Source organism: Cyrtonyx montezumae, unplaced genomic scaffold (genome assembly GCF_038088225.1).
Source record: "Cyrtonyx montezumae isolate F1298 unplaced genomic scaffold, pur_monq_1.0 scaffold_3, whole genome shotgun sequence".
Classification (NCBI taxonomy): domain Eukaryota; kingdom Metazoa; phylum Chordata; class Aves; order Galliformes; family Odontophoridae; genus Cyrtonyx; species Cyrtonyx montezumae.
Genome location: NW_027072034.1, coordinates 90,277,093 through 90,292,413, shown reverse-complemented (window position 1 = coordinate 90,292,413; position 15,321 = coordinate 90,277,093). Strand labels below are relative to the sequence as shown.

The 15,321-nt window shown below is 42.7% G+C and overlaps 1 protein-coding gene across 5 annotated transcripts; it reads right to left on the bottom strand.

Moving 5' to 3' along the window:
• Positions 1 to 415: 415 nt before the first annotated feature.
• Positions 416 to 12,961, bottom strand: PTHLH (parathyroid hormone like hormone). Of its 5 annotated transcripts, none has more exons than XM_065741020.1 (4): positions 12,876 to 12,961; positions 10,339 to 10,460; positions 4,682 to 5,104; positions 416 to 888 (listed from the first exon to the last, which is right to left on the bottom strand). In XM_065741020.1, the coding sequence occupies exons 2-4, from the start codon at positions 10,440 to 10,442 to the stop codon at positions 879 to 881; spliced, it is 537 nt and encodes a 178-aa protein (XP_065597092.1). In that variant the 5' UTR covers positions 10,443 to 10,460; positions 12,876 to 12,961; the 3' UTR covers positions 416 to 878. The 5 variants fall into 5 exon arrangements, with proteins under 5 accessions (XP_065597092.1, XP_065597095.1, XP_065597093.1 ...); XM_065741023.1 differs by lacking the exon at positions 12,876 to 12,961 and adding an exon at positions 12,679 to 12,696; XM_065741021.1 differs by lacking the exon at positions 12,876 to 12,961 and adding an exon at positions 11,348 to 11,379.
• Between the last annotated feature and the right edge of the window lie 2,360 nt (positions 12,962 to 15,321).

Here is a 15,321-nt window from a genome sequence, read left to right as displayed (position 1 = left end):
ACAGGGTACTGAGCATCTGTCTCATTCAGATAACACTATGGGGTGTGTTGTGCAAGCATCTTCCAAGTGAAAAAACTGGTTCATCCCATTGGGCTGCTTTTTACATCCTCTTACTTGTAGAGTGGCATGTCTTAGCCTTTGCAATTCTGGGTAATATAAATTTTAGGAATCATGCATTCAGTATCCCCAAGCCATTCAACAATTGAGCTGACCTGAAACAGAACAAAAATGGCTCAGAGTGATTTTTAAGTAAAAGGTAATGTGAAAATGTGGGGGCTTGAAGCAATGGAAACACATTAAATTTTAAAGAATTTTCAAATGTAGTAAAGAAAAAAATGGTGTTTCTGGTCTTGAAATTCCTCAAGGACACATTTTCTTTCTGAATCATGATTTAATTAGATTGTATTTTATTAAACATTCTTTACAAATTTTAAAATACTGCTATTATACATGCACAAAGGAAAATCAGTTTGAACAATTTTGTGTAGGCATTCATTGAAGTCAACCACAAAACAGGAACATTTTATATCAGTTCTCAATATATAACTAAAGTGCATTATGTTACAAAAAATAGAGAAAGTCAGCAGCACCAAGATAAGTTCACAAAATAAATACACCAGTCAAAAAAATAAATTAGGGTAAATGCGACAAATGTGACAATAATAACTGTCTTTGCCTTAGCAAAAAAAAAAAAAAAAAAAAAAGGAAAATTCACAATAACCAAATGTGCAGTTTCAGAGAGCAATGGGGCAAAAAGGTTTTATTCTGAGCATTTACAATATTTACAGGTAATAAATATTTTAATACTTCCCATATGTTCTATGTTCACTATTACAGAATACTGCAATATGTCTTCCCAAATTATCTTGCTGAAAATATCAGCGCCTCCTGCAGAGAAAAAAAATAGGAAAACGTACAAACAAACATTAATTTTCACTTCAAATACATACACCCAATATTAATAACGAGAATTATACGGACTATAATGATTACACCTTGCTAATAAGCATTTGCACTCTCTAAGGGCTGTTTAACCATGCACCACAGTATTGGAGACATTTTCAAGATCTATTTCTTTCAATGCATATTAGCTGGAAGTATGAAGACCTGTAAATTACTATAAAACTTAGACCATCTATTATATTGTAATTGCAGACAAATAGGAAAGACTTTTGGTTCTCAATAGGGCCTTACAAAATAAGATTCCTGAGTGCTACGGGTAGAGAAAACTTACCAGCTACCGTAGCAAATATGTCAAGGGCTGAGAGGATAAACAATAGTTTGAGAAATTAGAAATCTGAACTGAGGATCAGAAAAATAAAGTTCCTTTAGAACATTCTGATAATCATGTCACTCCAGTGCTAGCAGCTTGGGCACTGTCTGGCTTATGATTAGAATTGTCCCACAGGGTTATTCAGTCTCTCTTTCTCACTGTGAGGCCATTCATTGTGGAGCTCTCTATTTCTAACCTGTCATGTCCATGAGTTTTATTCTGTTGAAGTCTGCTTAGGTCTTGAAGAGATCCTTTACAACATGTCTATGTAAGTACTTTAATAAAAGAAGAGACTTTATTCCTGAAATTCTCCCTTTGTGAGCCAAACAGCTAGGACTGGAAAGAAAAGGGTATCTTGTGTTAGGTTGTGACTCCTGCTGCATTCAGACAAAGACGAAAAATTCAGTGTCAGCTGTATACAGCCCTAGGATTTGGAAGCACTGGTGAGCTGGTGTGAGTTCTGTAATCCTCCTTTCCCTGTGAACATGGAAGAACAAAAGCAGAGCCTACTCCTATCTGGCCTGCACAGTACTTGCACTACATTATTTCAGTGCTGCAGGAAACGCTGAAGGGTTGGGCTTTTTTCCCTTCTGCTGCTGTGAACAGCACATTTCTGTAATGCACCTTGGCTCCCTGGGAAACAGCTACAGAGTGGAATGCAAAGCTATAGGACAGAGTGTGATTTGCTCTGCTTCTGGATGGATCACTGAAGCTGTGGGTAGTGTTCCACATGGCAGACGTGTGTGGGCGTGAGACACACACAAAACAGCAAATCCTTGAGAGTTTAAGAGAGGATATTTTTATGTGCACATTGCAAGGGAGACTACATTTAACACAAGGGAGTCTACTCATTTGAAGTTTCTTAGGAAATTAGGTAATAACAGTTTAATTGAATTGGAATGGGAATAGAGCTAGAATGTTCATGAGAAAGAATTTTTAAGTGCCTGGAATTGAACTAATAACACAAAGCTCCACAATAATTAACTAGGGTAATATTAGGGTGTAGTCAGGCTGTAGCATAATAATGGCACACAGTTCATACAGCATGACTGTATATGTGCATCTGCACTACACAGGACTGTTTTAAGAGGGTGACATTTTCACCCTGGCTTGGATTCTGGGCTTTGTTGTAGAGTTTAAGCTAAACCACAGCTCAACAATGGCCTCTGTACTAATGACTACTTGCAAGATGTTTTCTGTGATTTTGCTTCTGATTGGCTACTTTTATGAGATAATTTCTGTAGTAATTCAAAGTTTTGTTTTTTTTTCTGAACTAAACTCAGAATTTTGGGACTGAGATTGGGCAGAGGGAATTGGCATGAGGATTTTTGTTCAGTCTGTTTAGCAGAAAGGAATAAGACGTCCATGGCAAAGCAGGCTACTGCATTATGCTTATCCATTTCTTCATCATAAGAAAGTTAGGTTTCTGCTGAGTTCAACTAGTCTTAGGTGTGCTACAAAAGCAGTTTCTCCCAATGTAGTATTTGGATTTCCTGTCTACATAGGCCTTCCTTGTACAGCACCAGCAAATAGAGAAGCTCCTGATCTATCTCAGCATGGCTGAGGAATCAACCTCACAAAAACTCAGTCATCCTGCCATCTAAATTGCCCACCATGTAACAGTAACAGCACAGAAAACTGCATTGAACCTGGCTCCCCCTGTCTGAAGTAAAGACAGAGAGTTGGATCTTACATTCATTTAAAGCTTAAATCTTTTGTCAGCCTACAGGGATTGCTGCATTCTCATACTTTAGCTGGACAAAAGCAGCATAGTATACTCTGTCCTTGAGAAGGAGGAAAATTGTTTTTCTGTTTCAGGGTTTCTCTTCAACTATTTTCAATTAAATATATACAATAAAGGGTCTCTTTAGGAATTTGTTTCCACACTGTTGTAATCTTGGGCAATAATAATTTCAAAAAGGTAAAGCTAAGTCAGGACTCCACAGTAAAGCTAACTGCCTTCAGCCATCCAACTACGACTGAAACAGCAAGACTGAATTCAGACTACAGACTTAAATTCAGGCTTTTTGACAGGTACTTATGGATATACACACAAATAAATATTCAAATTGCCCTTTAATTTTGTTCCTTATGTTCAAGGTCTCTGTATGTTGCAGACACTTCCGTCACTGCAGCTCCTTAAGACTTACTGAAAGTTCAGTCATCTCCTGATGAGAGTACCAGAATGTACCTTTCCTAGTCCACTATGACAAACCTTCTCTTACATCACTACTGACTGCTACAGACACACTAACTGGTTTGTGGCCAGGGATGCTGAATGGACACCAGCTGCTCTGGACACCAGTAACGTGTGTAGATGCCAACAGAAGTTGAGGCAATGGAGTATACTGCAAAATGCACCCTCCAAATCTTACAAAAGTCTGAATTTACTAAGTCTCAGAGATGCCATCTCTTTCTAAGGGACATAATGTGATTGAATGGGATTTCTGTTGTACTTCATTCTGCCAAAGCAGAAGAGGAGAGAGAAGGGTGGGTTTTCTTTGAGAGTGAAAACATTTGAGGATGACTGAGGAGAGGACTACCTGGCTTTGTCCACGAGTGTACAGACTTCCATTGAAACTGAGATGACTACAAGAGGATTAGTCACTTGGTGCACCTCTGCTTGAGTCTTTAGCTTACCTCTGAATACCCTTCATTGTCATACATGAGGAAAGTATGTTTCTTTCCAAAGTAATGCTCAACATTTTTCAGCAGCAATATAACTGTTGCACAAAGGTGAAAGGTAAAAGGATCGAGCTGAATTAAAAAATTCTAATTGCAAGGAAAATTTTATGGCAAAAGGCTGATCTGCATTGTTTGCATGATAATTATTCCATTTTCTCACCTAAGGTTAAATACTAAAATGAAAATTGTGAAGTAAGGATAGGAAAGTTACCAAAAAGGTGAGATGTTGAGAAGAAAGAAAACTCTGCCATTTTATAAATGCAGAGCCTTAAATAAAACTCAGAGTTTTCAGCCTGATGTGTCCCAAGATCTAAAGTGAGAGACACTAAGTTAGAACAAGCTAAGAAGTTTCAATGGCTTTGATGTGCTTTCTTTCAGTAGAAATAACATTTCTTGTTACGCTTTCTAAAAGCTTATTTTGACAATGAGCAGTTTACTAGAATTACTTGTAATCAGAAAGGAAACCTTAGTGGAGTATACCTTGATATGATAGTGGCTCTGTAGCCAGAGGTAAAATGCTTACAATCTGGTGCAGATTTGCCAGTGGGAAGTGGAAGGGTTTACTTACCTTGACATAGTACACAGCTGAAAAACCCATTGCCTACCTATGGCCATAAAGGGTTGCTACTATTCCAGATTCAAATGAGGCCTTGACCTCGCACAGAAGGGTAAACATTTTAGTAAATATACGATGTACGTGTGAAAAAGATATAGCAGAATTACCTTAAAATATGATTATCTGTAGTAATGGAGTTGTCCAAAACTGGGCTCTCAGTTACTTTGCTTTCATACATGCCAGAATTTAGCCAAGCTGAGCGGGCTCGCCTCTTTTTCTTCTCTTGTTCCTTACGTTTTCCAGGCTTTGCTTTCTTTTTCTTTCCTGATACCTTCAGGGGCTGCTCCTTGTAGGTCTGTGATTTGTTTGTTTCCTGAGTTAGGTATCTGCCCTCATCTTCACTACCAAATCGGACAGGGTAGTTCTTTGTGTTGGTAGCTGGCTTAGGGTTGGGTGAGACCTCCGAAGTTGCACGGATTTCTGCAGTGTTGACACCTTCAATTAGATTTTGAAGGAATATTCTTCTTCGTAAGTCTTGGATTGATTTGCCCTTGTCATGCAGTAGCTGGTGCTCTGATACAGCCCGTTTGCTAAAGAAAGAAGAAAGGAGAAGAAATAGACATTTATGATTTGGTGATTGCCAAGTGCTAGGCAAAGATCCCCTCTCCTCTGATAAGAGGCTGTGCACCAGATCTCAGGCCTGGAGACATCCAGTGAAACCAGACTGCTGGAGCAAATTCTGATTCTCAAAGTAGCTGCTCCCTACAGAGAAAGCTAGTAGTAATTCTCAGCTGACCAATCACACGCCACTGGATCTGGAAAGATTTAAACTCTTAATATATCACACTTCAGGAAGTAAAACCGGGAAAGCAGTTGCCAGAGATAGGAAATCTATAGCATCAAGTTATGGAGTGAAGCAGCCAAACAAGAGGGAATAACAGATTCTGAAGCCAGAAGCTGTATTTATACAGAATCATTCTAATAATTTTCCCCTGCTCATTCACATACTTCGTAAATAAATACATAAAAGCGCATTTCAGTTCCAAATTGAAATAAGAACAATTATAGGAATATAATGGAAAAAAGATTCAAATTTGGGTGCCTGAAGCATAAGCACTTCAGTCCATACTGAGCTATCCATAGAGGCAGCCTGTGCAACAGCAGTGATGAGCATGAGCCACTTGTGCTAATTTTACTACTTGCCAACTTATGTCTAAGTACAGTTTTAGATGCCCTCTTGGCATTCCTTTAAAATGTGAACTTTACAGGACCAACTTCTTGTCTCTGCTAAGTTTTATATCAGCCCTCTTTACTGGATCATCCTCCAGAGCAATTTGGTTTAAGTGGGTCTCTGGTATTCCTTTAAAATTCATGAATTAGGAAATGGCTGTAAACTTGTCTTTCAGAGATCTTGTATTGGCAGATGAGGCGTGAAATATCTGAGGAAAGCAGATATAAGTGGCACCTGGATAATAAATAACTGTGAAAAATGCAAGTCTTTTTCCTTGGTGTGGGATAGATGCACAGCTGCACTGTGAACCACAAAATAGTGCAGACTGGGATTTTAGTCACATTCTTATGCACACTATAATACAATTTATCCTTCCAATAGTCCTCCTTCAGTGTGCTGAAATTGGCTATGTATTCTCTCATCTTGTATCAGGGTACTGCATATGACTGGATTCTTACTGGCCAAAGAAAATAAATTAAATGCCTTGCCTGTCATATAATCATTTGGCTAGCTAGCTGGATACATAGCTGTACCTGAGTGTTTGTGAAATCGGAAAAGACGCATACATTTAAGTATTCCTTCCTTCCATCCCGTCTCTAATTACCCTGCAAGGTTTCAAAACGTGGTGGGCAATAGATAGCGTACTAAATGATTAGAAATGTTTTGTAATTTATCTTGCAGAGTCCCTTCATCCAAGCACTTTAAATGTGATCAACAACAGAGCTATATGAATTTGGTAACTTCATGTAGCATTGGTACAAGAGCATTCCCTTCACTATTTGTCTTTGTAAATCTGCCCTTTGTCAGTATTGGATTCAATTAATTAGTTCAAGCGATATTGCACCTCCATTACTCCACATAAAATTTAAATACTTCCCCCATTCCTCTAGCAAATGATTGTTTTTGCATAAAATGATGCAACAAAGATACTTGCTCAAAATCAGGCCTATACACTTAAGTTTGTGAGCACATATTTGGCCAAAAACTGTCTGTGATGTGTAAGTCTTCCCAAACCAGATGAACATCAGATGACTTCAGGCCTTAGGGCAAGTGTTTTATGTCCTCCAATTCAATGTTTCTAAAAAAATGCAGGATGATAATGCTAAGCTGAACCCATATTGTTTCATTCTCTTCAGTACAGCTGAGACCATTAACGTAAGCTCAAGATCTCTTCCAGGCTGGTTTTCTTTTCTGACCAGTGCAACTCTCCAATAGCCATCTCTAACAACCTTCCTATTAAGGTCTTTCTGATCTGCAAGTGTGCCAATAAAAGTAACACATTTGTCTCCTCCGAATACTACTTCTGTTGTCTTTGTCAAGCTGTCCATTCTGGTACACATTACTGTCCTAGTTTGAGTAATCTATTTTCCCATGCATGGAAAATGTTCTCCCTTCACTCTTTGAGTCTGTAAAAAAAATGCAAAACTCTTAGTGCTTAACTGAGACTAAAATAGTGCATCTCACTATCACAGAGAGCCTAAAGCTGCCCTGATCCTGTAAGTGGTATTTAGTCAATTTACCCACTGTGAAAAATTTTGAATCTCTAAAGCCTGTTGTTGAAATACTCTCAATTGAAAAGCTATTCCATTTTACAGAGCTGAAGCCTAAAAGTTTAGTTCTGGATCACATAAGGCTGTGAAAGACAATCTACATCTTGTGCTAGTAGGCATTTCCAAAATAATTCAAGAATTGACACGTGAAGCGTTAGTGTGCCAAACAGGGTTGGTTTCTGTTAAAATGTCTGTATGACATGTAGCATCAAGTCTGTCCCCAAATAACATTCTGCTATTCCAGATAATTGTATAACATTACGTAGCATTACATTTCATATGACTTTTATTATTCAGCCAGGCTAAAAGATGACATTTTACCTACCAATTTCCTTTTTATGCTCTACATCAAAATATCCCTGAAACAAAGAAGATATGGTTGATATACATCCCTCCTGACCTTCTTCCTCGTTCCACTCAATTACTCAAACAACTCTTATGTTTGTAAATCTGGGAAAAATACTTGCCCAAGGCTGATGTAAGAAGTACTTCATTCTGCAGATACCAACAATATCTCATCCCCACACACTGAGCAGGAATGTAATGGAAACTGAAATGATTGTGTTTGCATGTCAGGGACAATATGTAAAAAATATTAGGCTGTTAGGGTTAAGATGACCCAATGGACGTTCCATCCTTCTATAAAAGCATCTATCATTCAAGGAAAAAAAAAGTCTACCCCAAACCAAGTACAGTAAATGCTAAACTAACTCACAGTAGGCACTTTTGAGAGAAGCACAGTGATAGCTTGTATTTGAGTAGAATACCCAGATGTTTCCAAGTACACCGTGTCTTGATGTCTCATGGTGAGAACATTACAAAGCCACCCGGATTTCAAGCATGCACTTACAGATAAGCTGTTCTTTTCATGCACATTTTTCTTATTTTTTGCATTTTTTACTAGAGTCACCAATAAGGAACACTTTTTAAGCAACCACTTGCTGTCTCAGAGCTCTTATTTAACTGTTATTATCCTTGACTATTCACGTTGAATCCGATCAGCAAAATAAATGGAAAGGATACAGTCAACTTGCTGTCTGGGTTTTGCAAGACAGAGTGGCCTTGCCACTAGCTCCAATGGTTGAGCAGCTTTCACTCCCTATCTCACAGTTAGGAAAAATATTTTCAACAGGTCTGGGGACATGGTGTTGCAGTGTCTGGGCATGCTGATAAAAATACTGAATTTCGCTTTGAGGCACTATTGGGTTTCTCAAAAGTTCTGTAGCAACTAAAGCATTTCCATAACAAGTAAGTCCAGCAATCTTTTCTTGGAACAGTTTGATATTATTTTCCTTGAGAGATTTGCCTTAACAAGGCCTGAAGAACCAGACCTGTATTTTGACTATTTTTGCATCGCATACTTTAAGATTTTCATTCAATACTGGGCTAAGCCCTTGAACGAGAAATCTATATATTATATCTGTCTATATATACATGTATATACACACATATATCTAGGATTAAGTGAGTTATTAACCACTAACTCTAGGAATGGTTTGTGGCGATATTAAAACAGGACACATGTTTGAGTGTGGTGTCTGTGTTTGCACTGTACCCACAAACAAAATGACACAAATGCCACTAACTAACAGCTAACTGGTTTCTTGTGCGTATTTTACATGCCATAGCAAACAGGTAGCTGAGTAATACGTTTTGAGTGTTTAACTTCCACTTTTTTTCCTCTCACAGCCAGGATGGAAAGAGGTTGTTGGGAAGACCTCTGATTCTGACTTCTATAAACAAGTGTTAGAACAATGCTAACTTCAAAATGAGAAAGGTTATGTCTTAGCAAATCTTTTTTAAATTATTATATATTTTTTTTACAAATTTGGCTTATATCCAGTTCAGAGTTTCTTAGCAAAGGAAATAAAGTAATTTAATGCACTTAAATTGCTGTAAGGTTTGATTTATGAAACTGAGATTGGATCCTCTTGGTAGACAAAGATAATGCTCCTAAAGAAAAAGAAATAGCTTTCAGGAATATAAAACAACTAAGCACTAACAGATTTGGTAGAACACATTGCAGCTCTAGCAGTTCAAGCAGTTTGATGTTGGAGATTCATAATAGCTGTCTGCTTGGTGCCAAAGTTAGGTGTGTTTGAAGTCAACTTCACCTGGGGGATATTCTTGTTATTAGAACATGAGAGGAAGTGATATTTGAAAATTTTGTCCTTATGCATGTAACAAAACAGTTACAAGGAAAGGCATGTGAAATTAAGTTTGCTATGTTATGTTCTCCTGCAATTCTAATGCTCCTTCTCCAGCCTGACTTCCTACTGTAAGAATTCTGTAAGAATATAGCCCTCCACATTCTGTCTGAAGTGTTTCTACTTAGAAATCTGATGCAAGCCCATTAAGAGCGAGTGAACTACACATGTGAGACAACTGCTCCTGCATCAGCTCAGTGGTTTCTCTTCTGTATTTTGCTTAGGGTATATTAGTATAAGCCATGATGATTATTTTGGAAGGAGCAAAAGGATTATTTCCTGATGAGACTCTCTTAAGTTACATTATAATTTGTCAGAAATATGCTTTTGCTTCTAAGTCATATGCTGGTCACCCCATGAAAATAAATAAATACATAAATAGCTGAAGTGGCAGTCCAAACAAAGCATTCAGTTCCTTGGTTTGACGATGGCCGTAGTTAATGTGAGTTTTCACAACCCTTATCGATACTGGCTCTGTGCCAGCACTGAAGAGGTACACGGCATTTCGCATTACCTGCAGAAACTGCAGCCGTCTGATGCAACGTACTACTCCCCTCTGAAGTGCCAAGAGGGGCACAGCAACAGCTCGCCTTCGACAAGCATGCAGCTGCACGCTGCTCCCTGCAGGTCGTAGCCCTTCTGCTCCAGCACTGCCTTCCCAGTGCTCAATCAGCGTAGCGACTTTCCCGGCCTCCCCTTGCCCTTGGCTCAGCCCAAACCGTGCTCAGGTCACCTGAGGCAGGCAGCCCACAGCCACGCTTGCCAGGACTCCCCTCAGCACCCGTCTCGGGCCCTCCCCACACACACCCCGACAGAAAGAAATCCAGGTAACTCACAGTCTGCGGCTGATCCCCTCTACTGATCTTCCGTAGGAGGGCACAGAATAACTCAGCAGAAACACCGCGAAACTCCACTGCTGAAAGAGTTTCGTGAACATCATATCCTCCGGGGCTTAAACCTGCAAGGAAAGGAGGGGTCAGTCCTGTGTGACACATGCGCGGGCTCCGTCCCCAGGCAGTCCCTTGCTGTCAGTTCTGCCAGCTCGCAAGCTGGGAAGAATAAACAAACTTTTGGAGCTCTCGGCAACAGCTCACTTCTTCCAAACTTTGCTCCGTCTCTCGCCTTTCCTTGCTGTCTCCTGCTCGCTCGCTCGCTTCCTCCCTCCCTCCGTCCGTCCGTCCCTCCGCCCTCTCTCTGTCTCTGGCCGCCCGGAGGCAAGATCTCCCTTAACATTAGTTTAAAAAAAAAAAAACTCTAGGTCGTATTTGAATCGTGTTGAAGAGCGCGTCTCCCCGAGCAGTGTTCGATTCTAGGCTGGAAAGCGGCTGTCCCAAGGCTTTGCGTTACAAGAGAAGCCCCCTTTTCCGGTAAGGAAAGATTTCCTAAAGTCATCTGAGCTCCTATTGTAAACATACGCGCACACAGATCCAGGCGGGGAGAAAGCCACCTCTCTAAGTATACCTCTGCAAAAGTCAGATTCACGACCTCTGTTCCTGAGAAGTTGCGTTCTCACTGTGAGCGGCGCCCCGAAGAAAGTGAAGAGGGCTGCCCCACAGCTCCATGTCTAAGTGGGGCAGCGCGGGGCCGCCCGGGCGCTGGTAGGCACGCCCAGCCCCGCAGGTTGGAGACCGCGATGCTCACACGGCGCGGGGCAGCCCGTGGGAGAGCTGCGGGAGCACGGCGGGGTTTGCAAAGAGATGGCGCCCGAGGAACGTGTGCGGAGCCAGTGAGAGCCCTGTACATATTCACAGCCAAAAGGGAGGCTGGAAGGCAGCACTTCCCGGGACCGGGATCAAAAGGGAGCGGAGAAAGGGAAACACCCGACAACACAGGCACGCAACAGACCCTGAGCACTCCGGCCAAGTAATCCGCATCTTCTGCAGCCGTCCTCTCCCTTTCTCTTCCCCACTTGGTGTTTAACCTCAGGTCAGCACCTCCCCTGCCTCAACACGGATCCTCCATCCCAGGGGCAACTTTCAGCTCTAGCCCCAAAGTCCAGACTAGGATCCTCGCCGCCTTTCCTTTCTCACACCTACCGTTGTTCGCAGTTCTTCTATTAGCTGGAGGGCTGATTCCTAATGATGTTAATTGTACGCTAGTAAAGGCGGGGAGGGGGAGGGCTAGGGGAAGGACTCGGTGTCTACGATGACGGGCGCTCTTGGCCAAAAAAGTAACTTAGTGGAAAGTTTTCTCCTCCTCTCCCTTTCGGCTTCAATTTCTCCCCGCATGGAAGTCACTCCGGCCACGGAGATTCAGCCCCTGGGTCAAATCGCTCTGCGGGGCGGCAAGGGGCAGTGGGAGTGAGGCCAGCCCGGAGTCTCTCGAGACCCGGACTGGCCCTTATCCCCTCGGGACAATCCCGCGTCCCACAACCCTGTCTTCCGTCTCAGGGAAAACACTTTCCATCTCGGGAAAAACCAAAGGTACCACAATCCGCCCTTTTCTCCAGACTACGTGAGAAAGAAACTGCCCCTGGCTCTGCTGAAGCAATGAGAAAGCCAGGGAACCGCAGCGTACCCCATTCCCTTTTTTCCTCCGACAGCTCGATTTACAGCTTTTGCTTCCCCAGAGCCTTCACAAGCCGCAACAAAACGCGGAGGTGTGCCGGGTGGTAGCTCCTACTCATCCTCTGCCCACAGTCAGGAATGCTTTCTGGGAAATTTTGGGTGCAAGCGAACCATTTTTATACCTGCAGGTTATTTCGCATTAAATGGTGCTTGCTGCCACAATAAAACGCCCAGCTCCTTAGCCAGATTTCATAGCATGCCAGCAAATAAAAGCGAAAACATAAGAGCTGAAACAGAAATCATGCTGAAAACATTAAATCGTTTATGCTGTGAATAAATACCCTGAACACCTGGTGGGCTATAAATCAGAAAGTATAGCTAATAGGCTTCTTTGAATTATACTGTCATTCAACTAATTAAAAATAATTGTGAAATTCCTTGAAAACAGCTCCCCACACTCTCATAGTTCTCTGGCATTAATGGTAAAATATCCAACAGATATTTTTAGAATTTTCTTTCCCCCAGAAACTAAAAAAAAACCCAAACAAACAAACAAAAAAAAAAAAAAAACAAGAAAAACAAAACACAGCAAACCTTACAGATTCAATAAAAATAAATACCCTTTATAAACCCAGAATGTTGAAGTTTCTTCAGAATTTATTACTTCACCTTTTCCTTGAGTTACAGCCCTCTGTGCCTCTCAGAGATCACCCTGGCCAACAGTGGTTGATCTTCTCAGCAACTGCTTCCAAAACTGTTCTATCCTCAGGAAAGAAAAAAAAGAAAAGAAAAAAAAAGAAAAAAAATGAAGAAGAAGAAGAAAAACAGAAGTGAAATAAATTAAAAAAAAAAAGAAGAAAAAATACCTTCTAAAATATATCCAGAGCTGCAGGTTTTTTATTCTGCCTGCAACAGATTAGTGCTAAATAAAAGGTTTTAAAAGCAGGTGCCTTATTCCCTTGCTCCTCTTTTTATTATGAAGTACAGAAGCTTCTCCTAATATATATATAGTGAGGGAGACCCTTCTCTATTGCTTTTATTGAAAAGACCAAACTTGTGACATCACTAACCACCTTCCTATGGCTGAGTTTGCCTCATCTTGCCTAAGTGGGCTTGGAAAAAAAAAAAAAAAAAACCAACTATGGCTTTGCTAATATGTCAGGAACTGAGCAATGCCAAACCCTTTTAGAAGGTTTACTATCACATCATGATCCCATGCCCTCCCCCCCCCCCCCCCCCGCCGAACCCCGTTTGTCATCCACACAAGCGGCTCGGCACTTTTCTCCTGCCACCTACACAAATGCCTAACTCGTGAGCACACTCCTCCCAGTACCTAGCCTCACCGCAAGCCTGAGCCTCCTCCGGTACAGGACGGGACAGAACTCCCCCTCCACTCTTGTCTAACTCCATTTTTTACCCCAGAAAAGGCCTGCCTCATTGTCGGAGTGCCGGAAAGGAATGGGGCTCAGGTGTTTGCTGAACTGTGCCCGAGTGCTGTTACTCTTCATCCCCATCCAGACGTCTCAGGGAAGAGAGGATGAGGCCGGAGAAGAGGAAGGGCCAGTGGAAGGATCCTTTGGCATAGGAGTGGGGTCGGGAATGGTGCCAGGCGGAGCAATTTCCGTCCCTACATCTGTGCTGAAGAGTCAATTCGCGCATTCAGCACCCCTATGAGACAATGAGATTTTGGAGGGATGCCGCGCTTGGCTTCTGTATCTTTTTTCCATACCTATAAACAGGCATAAATCAGCTTGCCTATGATGAAGCTGACCTGGGAGGTTAGCTAAGAGGGTAAGTCTCTGCTTCAGGTTTCTTACGTGGTTCCTTAGTGGGGATTAAGGCCAGGGGCCGTGGGTGGGCGGGCTCCCTAAACGCCACTCAGGAGCGAAACTTTCCCCTGAAACCAAAGCAGACAAGTGGGACAGGTTCAGCTAATTGGGGAGGAGCCGCAATTACAGCCCGAGAGAGACAAAAGGAAGTGATGACTCCCCCTCCCTCTCCCCCTCCCCCTCCCCCGGTGCTCAGAGGCAGGCTGAGTCGTCAGCTCTGCAGACTTCCCATCCTTCACCTTTGTGAAGTTCTGCCTCTCCTCCTCTTGTTTTAGTCACAATAAAACATTTTCGTCATTTCCACTCCTTGATTTTTTTAACCTTAGTTGCACTCGTCCAAGGGCTTCGGTTCAGACAGGGAATTTAACCTCGCTAGTCTTCCCAGGGTGGAAAAAATGGTGTTCAGCAAAACACAGCCTTACTGACTGCCTTAGAGTCTGGAGGGGAAGGGAAGGGAGCGTCAGAACAACGACTGCTGGCCTCGTCCAGAAATTCCCTGAGATTTACACAGCCCCCATCCAGCAAAGTTCAAAGCCAGTGAAAGCAGCTATCGAGGAGCATAGTGCAAAGTCACGCCGTTTTCTCAAAGCTCGCAGGGTGGTCTCGAGGGTGAGCCTGCTACACAGCTCATATTGCACATTTAGGCGGTCTGTCTAGCTCAGCAGACATTCTCTCCCGCAACCTGTTACTGTGTTGCCCTGCTAGCTCCTGCTCTCAAGAAGACTCTGCTGACTGTCAGGTGTGACAAATGCCTTAGCTCATGGCTGGGGCACTGTAACTGTCTGGATGAAGGCACTGCTTTCAGAAGAGAAAACCGTTTTCTCCCCATCAACAAGTCCCAAGCATGTCGTAGCAATCCATTCGTGCACAATAATCCTCTTTATTGAACAAGGATAGAGCATCTGAGCAGCGCTGCCTCTCCCACCCCAGAGGCGACCGAGGTCCGCAGCTCAGCTATTGACACAATGAGTGGTTTATTTAGACAATATGCATTTAATTTAACGCGTTCAAGGGAAGAAAAAAAAAAAAAGGCTGAGTGGAACTGAACAGAGTTTTGCCAAATTCTCCGTCTGGTTCCTAGAATCCAGTAGACACCGAAAGGAATAATTTTCAAATTTGAGGGCAAAGAGTCAGCTATTAATTCATAAACCCTGTCCTACTATATATAGCTCCGCGGTGCTCGCGGCTGGCATCCCGCGGCGGTTCAGGCGGCGGAGCTTGGGCGGGCTCCAGGGCCGGGGGCGGTGAACTGCGATCGTGGGTCGGGCGGAGGCAGGCAAGCAAGGCAGGCAGCGCGGGAGACCGCAGCCGGGCTGGCCCAAGTGAGCTGTCCATGGTGGTGCGGGAGCCGCCTGAGATCGCCACCCGCCGCCGGCCGTCGGCGCAGGGCCGCTCCGCGGGTTACGCCTGCGGGGCGCGGCGCACGGAAGACTGTGGTATTGGAAGGTCCCGGGCTCAGGGCTCCGCAGTGGTGCCGCCTCCG

Bases quoted from the DNA above. Each gene is read 5' to 3' on its own strand.
- PTHLH (XM_065741020.1), bottom strand. From the start codon at position 10,442: ATGATGTTCACGAAACTCTTTCAGCAGTGGAGTTTCGCGGTGTTTCTG. The intron at 5,105-10,338 runs GTGAGTTACCTG...TTCTTTCTTTAG, and splicing joins GAGGGGATCAGCCGCAGACT to CAAACGGGCTGTATCAGAGC.